The sequence below is a fragment of the Panthera uncia genome, assembly GCF_023721935.1.
Source record: "Panthera uncia isolate 11264 chromosome B3 unlocalized genomic scaffold, Puncia_PCG_1.0 HiC_scaffold_2, whole genome shotgun sequence".
NCBI classification, from domain to species: Eukaryota; Metazoa; Chordata; class Mammalia; order Carnivora; family Felidae; genus Panthera; species Panthera uncia.
Window position 1 is genome coordinate 2,577,118 of NW_026057583.1, and position 10,015 is coordinate 2,587,132.

At 58.6% G+C, this 10,015-nt stretch overlaps 1 protein-coding gene and 1 long non-coding RNA gene across 3 annotated transcripts in view; both read right to left on the reverse strand.

Moving 5' to 3' along the window:
- The window catches only part of AP3B2 (adaptor related protein complex 3 subunit beta 2), a 33,499-nt gene extending 28,414 nt beyond the window's left edge, over positions 1-5,085 (reverse strand). Inside the window, exon 1 of one of the 2 annotated variants that reach the window (XM_049614253.1) lies at positions 4,904-5,085. In XM_049614253.1, the coding sequence (XP_049470210.1) occupies positions 4,904-5,016 (113 nt within the window). In that variant the 5' untranslated portion in view covers positions 5,017-5,085. Of the gene's footprint in view, positions 1-1,051; positions 1,318-4,903 lie in introns of those variants that run through there. The other variant, XM_049614252.1, reaches the window with a different exon arrangement.
- A 607-nt stretch (positions 5,086-5,692) lies between these two features.
- Positions 5,693-8,132, reverse strand: LOC125910762 (uncharacterized). The gene is made up of 3 exons (XR_007454163.1): positions 7,107-8,132; positions 6,399-6,476; positions 5,693-5,881 (listed from the first exon to the last, which is right to left on the reverse strand). It is a non-coding gene; the product is annotated as an uncharacterized LOC125910762 (long non-coding RNA).
- Positions 8,133-10,015: the final 1,883 nt, after the last annotated feature.

The window sequence follows — 10,015 nt, forward strand, 5'->3', positions numbered from 1 at the left end:
CAGTGTCCAGGGGACTCCTATTTAAGATTCTGGAGGGCGAGTGTAGGCTGCTAGGATCCAATGCATATGCAGCCCCGTGGATCCTGCGACCTCCTTCTGAGGGATCAGCCTGGGGTCAGCCTGGGGTGACCTCACGGGGAGCGGCGGGAGTCTGCCCGGTCCTATTTGACTCGGGGTGTTCTCTAAAGCAGACTTGCTCACACCTGGGCGTCCTCACCGCTCCCAGAAATGCCACAGGCCTGTGTCAAACGCACACACCCCGGGGCCTGCACGGGGGCGCCCATGCTACCCCCACCCTCCCAGCCTAGCGCATACACCCCAGGGCCCCGGGCAGAGGGGGACCAGGGGTGGAGGGACTGTGGGTACGCAGCACGTACAGCCCAGGCTGGATTGTCAAATGCCCGTTAACGGAGTAGCTCCCTCCTGGGATGTGACCGCCCCAGGTCCCGTGTCTCCACCAGCTTGTGTGCCCAAGAGGAAGAGGAAGCGGGAGATACAGGGCAATGTTTTAAAGCCCCGAAACCTTAGCCTCCCGCGGTCAGATCTCCTTACACCGCAATCGCTCCCACCTGACCCCCCGGCCTGGCCTGAGGGACTCTGGGGGGGCGGGGAGGGTGGCCAGAGCCAGTCAGGGGGGAGAACATGGCACGGAGGCCAGACAGGCCCACCTCCCCCGACACCACGTCCCTCTCCTCACCACACGAGTCGGGTCCCAGCCCACTCGACGGGGGAGGCCGGCCAAGCCCTGTGCCTTAGCCGGTTCTCCAAACCCCACTCAGAGCCCGCTGGAGCCAGGACCTCGGGCAAAGTCAAGGTGGCCCTGGACCCTCAAACATTTCATTATCCTCCTCCCCAGAGAGCCCGCAGCTCCCTTAAGTGAAGTCCACCCCCCTCGTACCCTCAGCCCCCACCCGGTGCCCCCGCCACCCCCTCCAGCCTGGACCCCAACGCCGGCCCGGTCCTCCTCCGGAGCAGGTGGGACCCGAAGGACTCAGCCTGGCCTCTGGCCTTCCGGGCGTCGGGGTGAGGGTCGCTGGGAGTTCCTCTGTACCTTAGCGGCTGGCTCTGGCTCTGGCTCTGGCTCTGGCTGTCGCTCCGGCCAGGCTCCGGGCAAGACCCTTCCAGAGGCGCTTCTGGGGCCGTGTCTTCCTCTGGGGCCTGCAGCCACCGAAGCTCCTCAGGCTGCAAGGCCTGGTACCAGGGTGGGGGGCCGCCTTCGGGGCCCAGCACAGGGCTGGCAGCCTCCCGGTCAGCTCCGCAGGCCCCCCGGCCCCCCGGCCTCACCACGGCCCCCGGGAGCTGCAGGAATCGCTGCATCGGGCACCAGGTCCTGCTCCGAGATGAGACCCAGCTGACCAGGGAGCTGGGGACGCCTGTCCCTGTTACCAGACGGCCCGCCTCCCAGACTCAGTAACCGGACACTGGCAGGCAGGGAGGCTCCGGTTTCCCGTTCACTGCTCAGAGACGAGGACTTGAGAGGGGGAGGAAGGCAGCGACGGGGACTAAGCCACCCCAATCTCCCAGCAGGGGGCGGGGGGGCCGTGGTCAGGGGAGCTGATCCAGACAGGGGTGAGGGACCCACTCCTCACCTCCACTCTCCGGCCGCATCTGGACCTCTGCCTCCCCAGAACCGCTCTTCCGCAGAAATCCTGCACGCCTGCTCCCCACTCGGACCGAAGCCAGAGCCAGTCCCGGACTCCTGCCTTCCTATCAGCTTTGTCTTCCCTCTGCTTTCCCCCTCCCTGGCCTAGGCCCCCCAGGTCCATCCCTGCAGCTGCCCTCTCACTCACACCCTTGGCCTTCCGTCCGTACCGCCCCTCCCCTGCCAGGAGCAGGTGGCTTCAGACCCCCCTTGACGCGCCTCAAATCCCCACCCACGGCCTGGCTCGTACCTTACCACTTGCTTCTCACAGAAAACAAGAGGCCTTAGATAACATCCCCTGCAGCTCCAGGCATCTGTGTCTCCTCTCCTCCACCCCCCCTCCGCCTGGGCAGAGTGATCCTCCTCCAAGCCAGGCGGTGCTCCCATCACCCAGCGGCCCAGGCCCCCCCGTAGCTCCCTTCAGCCTCGCCCTCTCCGGGCTGCTGGCTCCTTCCCATCAGCAGTTAGCCTTGCTCCAGCCCCTCCCACCCTCACAGTGAAGACACTTAACAACACAAATAAAATACACAAACCTTCTTGAACTAATTCTCTCCTCCAGCAACTCTTTCTCTCTCTCCCCTGTACACACTTCTTGAAAGCAAATTTCCCATCTTCCGGGTTTTATTTATTCACCTCCTATTTGCTTCTCTACTCACTCCAATCTGGCTTTCGATGCTGATTAGAACTCAGGGCTGGGGCGCCTGGGAGGCGTCCGGCTCCTGATTTTGGCTCAGGTCACAATCTCATCCTCGTTCGTGGGATCGAGCCCGCACTGGGCTGACAGCACAGAGCCCGCTTGGGATTCTCTCTCTCCCCCTCTCTCTGCCCCTCCCCCACCCACTCTCTTTCTCAAAGTAAATAAATAAACTTAAAAAAAAAGAAAAGAGGTGGCGCCTGGGTGGCTCAGGCGGCTGAGCGACCAACTTCAGCTCAGGTCGTGATCTCGTGGTCGGTAAGTTCGAGCCCCGCGTCGGGCTCTGCACAAACAGCTCAGAGCCCGGAGCCTGCTACGGATTCTGTGTCTCTCTCTCTCTCTCTCTCTCTCTGCCCCTCCCCCACTCACACTCTGTCTCTCTTGTGCTCTCTCTCAAAAAAATAAGCATTAGAAAGAAAAAAAAATTTTTAAAAATAAAAAGAATTTAAGGCTGAGGGGCCGCCATGATGTCTGCAAGTTACATGGTTCAGCCAAAAATCTGTATGGCTCGATGTTAGAAAAAGCAAATACGGCAGAGCGTCAACATCAGTTGGATCCAGGTGGAGGGCGTACGTATTCCTCACGTTACACACTCAACTTTTCTGTATGTTTTAAGCTGTTCATGATAGAATGTTGGGGAAAAATAATCTAGCTCCTCCTCTTCTGATTTTGTCAGGCTTGTCCCCCAGGACAGGAGGTGGGACCTGGAGCAAGGAGGGGTTGACCTTCTCTTTGTCAAATCAGTGGTCGTCTTCCCTTGTTTGAGTGGACATTGCTGATTGCTTCCTCCTTCTTGAAACATTTTGTTTCCCTCCAGCCTTTGGTTTACTTTTTCTCAGTAACCTTGAAACACTTCCCCCTGCATTCTGGTCATCCCTAAGGTGTCTTTAGGGTTCATACCCGTGTGCCGTCTGAACTCATTTTTTTAATTAATTAATTAATTAATTAATTTTTAATCTTTACTTTTGAGAGAAAGAGAGAGAGAGAGTGCAGAGAAGAGGGGCAGAGAGAGAGAGAGAGAGGGAGACACAGAATCCAAAGCAGGCTCCAGGCTCTGAGCTGTCAGCACAGAGCCGACGTGGGGTTTGAACCCACCAACAGCTAGATCATGACCCGAGCTGAAGTCTGACACTTAGCCCACTGAGCCACCCAGGCGCCCCTGAACTCATTTTATATACTCTCCCTGGGTTATCTTAACTTCCTTCTGTGGCTTTGATTAACATACATATGTTAATAATCTCTCCTGGAATCCAAATCCTAAAGTCCATCTACCTCCTGGGCTTGAATATCCCTCAGGGTTTACAATCCCAGCCTGTCAAAAGTTGGCCTCACCATTATTTTCCCGAATTTGCTTGTAACATCTTTATTTCCAATCACACTGTACAGCAACCACCATCTATCCAGTTACAAGAAATAGTAACCTGAGTATTATTCTTATCTTCTCCCCCCAGTTAATCATCAGTCTGTGACTTCTATCCCCTCAAGAGCCCTCAGATCCTCTGCCCCCACCATAGTCTAGCCCACCATCATGTCTCCCTCCCCCAACACTCAACACCCCTCCCCAGGCCTTGTCTCCTGCTTAAACCAGCACACCTCCAATCTCCTCTCCACAATCCAGCCTAGAATCCTTCTAAAATGCAAATCTGATATCCCCTGCTTAGAACTCCTCGCCACTTTGGCACCTTCCCACCCTCATTTCTGGTCACTCGGGAGGCCTGGCGCAGCGATTTGATTCTGGCCATCTGAACTAGCACCTACAAAACCTAAAAGCTTTTCCTCTGCCTGGAACATTCCTCACTCCCCCCTCTCCCTGTTCCCCAGGGCCAGAGACCAGCTCTTCGCACCCCTCTGGCTGTCCACCCCCCAACACAGATTCTCCCTCTGGGGCAACCCTCTAGAGCAACTAGAGGGTGGGGACGGGTTCAGGTTCACGCCTGTATTCACAGTGACTGGGATGAGAATGGACACAGCAGTCCCTGAAAAATGCTTGTTTCAGGATTTACAAATAAACGAATGAACCAACGAATGAGCCAAAGGTGGAGGGGAAGAGTGGGAAGCCCAGGTGGGGTTGAAGTACAGGGGCAAAGTGAGAAGCAGGGGTGCGGCCTGGGGGTGCTAGCGTGGGGCCAGAATGAGGGACGCGGACTTGCACGAGGGGCCGGGCCGTGGAGGTTCTGGGTGCACACCCCGGGCCGGCCTTCCCGGAGAGGCCCCAAGCTGGACCTCACGGCCTCTGCCCCCTCCCGCGCGGTCCTCAGGAGCCCGCTCGCCCCGCGCGAAAAAGGCGGGGAACCGGTGATGCAAACCCGCACCCAGCGGGCACGCCTGGGGCGGGAGGGTGCGCCCATCCCCCGCCAGCCTCCAGCCCCTCCCCGGGTCCCGGGTGGGCCCTCGGGCGGCGCGCGGCGCGAGAGGACAGGGCCGCGAGGGTCGGGCCGCGGCGGGAGGGGGCGGGGCGGGGGCCCGGCGGCGGCGGCGGCGGCGGCGGCGGGAGGGGGCAGGGCGGGCTTCCGGGCCGCGCGGCCGGGCCGCTGTCCATGGTGCCGGCGCGCCGCGCGCTCCCTCACCGCTTGTAGTCGGAGGAGAAGATGCCGCCGCTCGCGGGGTCGTGGCCGTACTCGGGTTCCCCGGGGCCGGCGGAGCCGCCCTTGTCTTCGCCGTAGGCGGGGGCGGCCGACATGGGGCTGCCGGGGAGAGCGCTTCGCGGGGGCGAAGGCCGCGCGGCCGGGGTGCTGCTGGGACCGAGGAGGCGAGCGCAGGCCCGGCTCCGCGGAGGCCGCAATCTGCGCGGGCGGAGGCAGAGCGCGGATTTATCAATCAGGGCCGCGCGGGGAGGCTCTTAAAGGCACCGGCGCCTGCGGAGCGGAGGGCGTGTCCGCGGAGGGGGCGGGGCGGTGCCGCAGGGTCTGGCCCCGCCCGAATCCCTCGGAAATCCCCGCCTTCCTTCCCCCTCCCGGTAAGGGAGGTTCCTGTCCCTTAGAGGGACTGTTCCGGGGGTGGGTGGAGGCCGCTGGACTGAGGATGGGACAGCCTTCCGGGAGACGCACAACGCCTTCCCTCACCACCCCCACCCCCGACCACAGGGTCTCGGTGGAAGGGCCTCCAGGGACTCCGCTCATTCCCGACACGGTCACCGATGCTCACCCACGCAGTGGAAGGAAAGCAGGGGACTGAAGAGAAGGCTGTGCCACAGGGCTGGGGGTCCTAGAGCAGGAAGGAGGCACTGCACTGGGAGACCCGCTTCGGAGACCAAAGACGCTCCCTCTCCCAGCTCCATCTTGCCTACAAAATCTGGGCCCCTCTGATGGTGTCTTGCTTTCTCATCAGGAAGCCAGAAGGCTAGCTGGAGGTGACAATTTAAGTCTGGTCCAAGAGAGGAGCCTACGGCAGGCTTCGGGTAGAGAAATAGACACCGAATAGAAGGGGCAGTGAACCCCGAATCCAGCTTTGCAATATAGTTTAATGACCATTTCTGAAGCCGCCATGCCCACTCAGGATGGCCTGAGGTCACACCTATCCACAGTCAAGTTCAGGTCCACTGACACCTAGGAAGGAAGGGATAGGGCTGGGTTAGGGTCTGGTGTGACAGCCAGGACTCCTGGATCATGTGAGGCTTCCAACTCAGATCCGAAGGCCCGAAGCCCCCCCCCCCCCCCCCCCACTTCCCCTGAGGAAAGGCTGCCTGGATCTAGAGAGAAAGTAGTGGCCAGGCTGGAGAAAGGGATGGGATCTAGTTGGGCCTGAGTTTGGCACATCAGGTTGGATGGCTGGGTGTCTTGACTGGGCTTGGAGGAGAAGGTGAAGAGGGCTTGACCTGGAAAGTGGAAGAGTTTATAGGGCTGAGTGTTGGATCTCAGCATCTCCAGAATCAGAATTTGTGGGCACAGAAAGAGGGCTCTATAGGTAGGTTCCACTGGGCGAATGGGCATGGGGGTTAACAAGGACCAGGGCAGTGCCTAGGTTTGGAAGTTGGTAGGCTGAAGGAAATAGATGTGCCTAGGATCTGTGAGCTGGGGCCTTCCTGGATGGTCCCAAGAGACTTTCAGAGAAGTAGAACCTCACCAAGTTGGCAGGCTAGTTTGCTTCTGGGTGCTTTGGGTCTGCCAGAGTAAAGTGGATCTTGAGTTTGACGAGCATGGCCTGGGTGGGGAGAGACAGTACCAATTCTGCAGGAGCACACCGGTTAGCTCTGGAGGCGGGCTGGGATCGTGCGTGGGTAGCTGGGCCAGGCTCACCCAGCTAATAGGACTGCCATCTATCTGTAGGGGATCCGGATGGGCCCCGGAGTCGGAGCAGACCCAGTGTAAAGTGCAGCAGTTGCTGCGCATGGGGTGATGGGGGGGTGGGTCTGAGTCCATTGCCTCGCCCACGGTCAAGGCCACCACGTCTACGCAGCACACGTCACAGCAGAGAGCAGGGGTGTAGCAGCAGGCACTGCCCGTTTAGATACAACGGCTTTGCAGGAACACAGAGACGTGTGAAGCCTGTGGCTGATTACATTCCTGCCTGCAGGGATCACCCGATGGGTGCAAGTCAGAGCCAGTTAGGTCCTGTGACCCCAGTGCCGTGATCCTGCACCCAAATCTCCCAGGACCCCGGGGCCCTGAGCCCCATTCCCTGGGTGCCCAAGCGCCCATCTTCAGAGACCTACCCCTCCAGCTAGGGGCCTGCAGTTTTCATTCTCGTGTGCCCTGCCCACTGGTAGAACAGGGCTTGGATGGGCAGCCTCTCTGGCGGACTAGGGCCAATGTTTCAGCCGGAGATGCTCACCTTCGAGGCAGATGGTCTCCCCATGGCCACAGCACACGCCCACGTGGGCCCCGCACCAGTGTCCAGCAGCGGGCAACAGCCTGAACAGGAAGAGGTCTTGCGGCTCAGGCTCGCTGCCCTCTAACTCCACGGCCTCCCAGTGCTACCCCAGGAAAGCCTCAGAGAGGAAGGACTGGATGGTAGTGACCGCCCATCAGGGCCTGAGAGGAAACAGAGACCAGACCTGTTTGCGTGGGGGGGGGGGGGGGGGTGCCAATTCCTTCTGCCAGTCATCAGTGGAGACCTGTCTTCTCCAGACATCCCACCTGGGGGAAAACAAGACACGCTGAGGACTTATGCTCCAGGGGCTAGGCTTCGCTAACCCACACCTGCCTCCATGTGCTGAAGAACTCCAGAGGCCTGGACATCGCCGATGGACAAATCCTGCCCTGAGCCACCACTAAGAACTCAGTTCCCAGTGGTGGGAGACCTCCACCTCCTCCAATGTTTTCTTCTCCTCTTCAATTCCAGCCTTTCCATTCCGCCCCTTTCCTCAAACATCTCCCACCTTGCCATTCCCTGGAGGCAACACCAAGAACTGCATGTACTTGAGTTGAGCAGAAGTCCTGAAGAAACAGAAACCTGGGTGACATCTGGACCCAAGAGAGGCCTCTCCTCCCAAGCCTGAGTGGACCGAGTCCCCTCCAACAACAAATATCTATGGAGCAACTGTTCATTTGATGCTTACTACAATTCTACAAGATGGGTACAGGATCCCTGTTTCCAGGATAAGGAAACTGAGGTCCACGGAGGTTCTACATCTCTGAAGTGTACACAGCTTAATGTAGGTGTGCATGACTGTATGTGTCTGATCACCTTTACCTTCCTTTCTAGAAGGAAGTAAGAAACCCATTTAGTTCAGATTTGTCCTATCTACTGGGAAGAGAGTGCCCTGGGGACTTGGAAGGATGGCCCCCTGGACTGTGCCTGAGATGTGGCCTCAGAGAGTGCCTGGAAAGGGAGCGAAAATAGGGCCTGGTGAGTGCCCAGCGGTCCCAGCTGCAGAAGCCCTGGGAGAAAGAAGTAGACCCCTCCCCACCCGGCCCCCAGCTCCCCCTCTGCTCCCCCACCCCCCATGTCTGGGTATTTTCGTTGGAAGGGAGGGAGTTGACTCCAACAGATTTGGTTGGAGAGGAAGGACTCATATGCAAATGAGGAGCCGGGCTGCCCCAGGCTGCCTTATGGAGTGCCAACCACAATGTGGCCATGGCTCCCCATCCCCCAACACTTCGTTTCCTTCCTGGTCCCAGTCTGTAGTCTCCTCTACTTATTCCTGGGTGAGTCTCATCTTCCCAGACTGGGAGCTGTGAAAGAGTCAGGTGACCAACTCATCCCAGTTGGCCTGGAACATTCCAGGTTTGTTTTTTGTTTTTATTTTTATTTTTTTTATTTTTTATTTTTTTTCAACGTTTTTTATTTATTTTTGGGACAGAGAGAGACAGAGCGTGAACAGGGGAGGGGCAGAGAGAGAGGGAGACACAGAATCGGAAACAGGCTCCAGGCTCCGAGCCATCAGCCCAGAGCCCGACGCGGGGCTCGAACTCACGGACCGCGAGATCGTGACCTGGCTGAAGTCGGACGCTCAACCGACTGCGCCACCCAGGCGCCCCTGTTTTTATTTTTTAACGTTTATTCATTTTTGAGAGAGAGAGATAGTGTGAGTGGGGGAGGGGCAGAGAGAGAGGGAGACACAGAATCGGAAGCAGGCTCCAGGCTCTGAGCTGTCAGCACAGAGCCTGATGCAGGGCTTGAACCCACGAATGGTGAGATCATAACCTGAGCCGAAGTCGGACGCCTAACCGACTGAGCCATCCAGGCGCCCCCATTCCAGGTTTTAAAACACATCCCGAACCCAGGAAAACCTGGATGACTCGTCACCCTAGGTTCAGGTCTCTCCCTTTCCATCTGCCTTGACTTCAGGAGACCACAGTCATGTGCACAGTCCTGTGGCCTTAGGTCATGCTCTCCTGCAATCCTCCTAACAGGGAGGGCACCGTGGTTCCTGTTTCCCTCTCCCGCTTTGTCATTAGGCCAAGGAGCCGTCACAGCTGGATCCTGGCCCCTGTTGGGACAGCAGACATCCCACCTGGGGAGAAAACAAGACACGCTGAGGACTTCTGCTCCAGTTGCCTGGGATGTGAAGCTCATCTAGGGAGAAAAAACCCAAAACCCAGCTATCGCCACCTGGCCGCTCAGGAGGGAGGGGCCAGGCCACTGCCCCTCCCACAGATCCCCCTAGGCTGTGCCCTGTTTGTGCCCACAGCTCTGTGCTGCAGTCCTGGGACTGGGAGGCGGAGTCCCGACTGAGCCACTTCTCTGTGTGGGACATCGCGTGTGCCACTTCCTCCCCGTGGGCCTCAACTTCCTCATCTGTGAACTGGGGATAGTAAGCCCCGAAGGCTGGGCCTCACAGGACCATTGTGAGGCACAGAGAGCTCTTTGTGAGCCGGACGAGGAGAGCCGGGCAGTGTTGGCTTCTCTTTGGTCCGCCCATGGGGGTGCAGAGTTTGGCGTGAGGGGTAGAGAGGTGGAGAGAATGCATCTTTCTCGGCTCAGAGGAGAGCAATGGGCCCTCAGAGGCTGTTGCCTCCCCGTGACCCCTGCCCCAGAGCTCTCAGGGAATCACCCGGCTGGAAAGGCCTTGGCGAGCAGGGCCCCTCCTCTGACTCTCCCTCTGAAAAGTTCCCCGTGGTGGCGGTGGTGGGAAGGATGGGGACACTTTGGCCACCATCAGCCAGGCCCTGGAATTTGAGCCAGGGTCTGGATGAGGAGATGCCCCTTCAGATAGTGGATCTGGGTCTACATGTGGTGCTCCATCAATAGTAATAGTAATAGTAATAGTAATAGTAATAGTAATAGTAATAGTAATA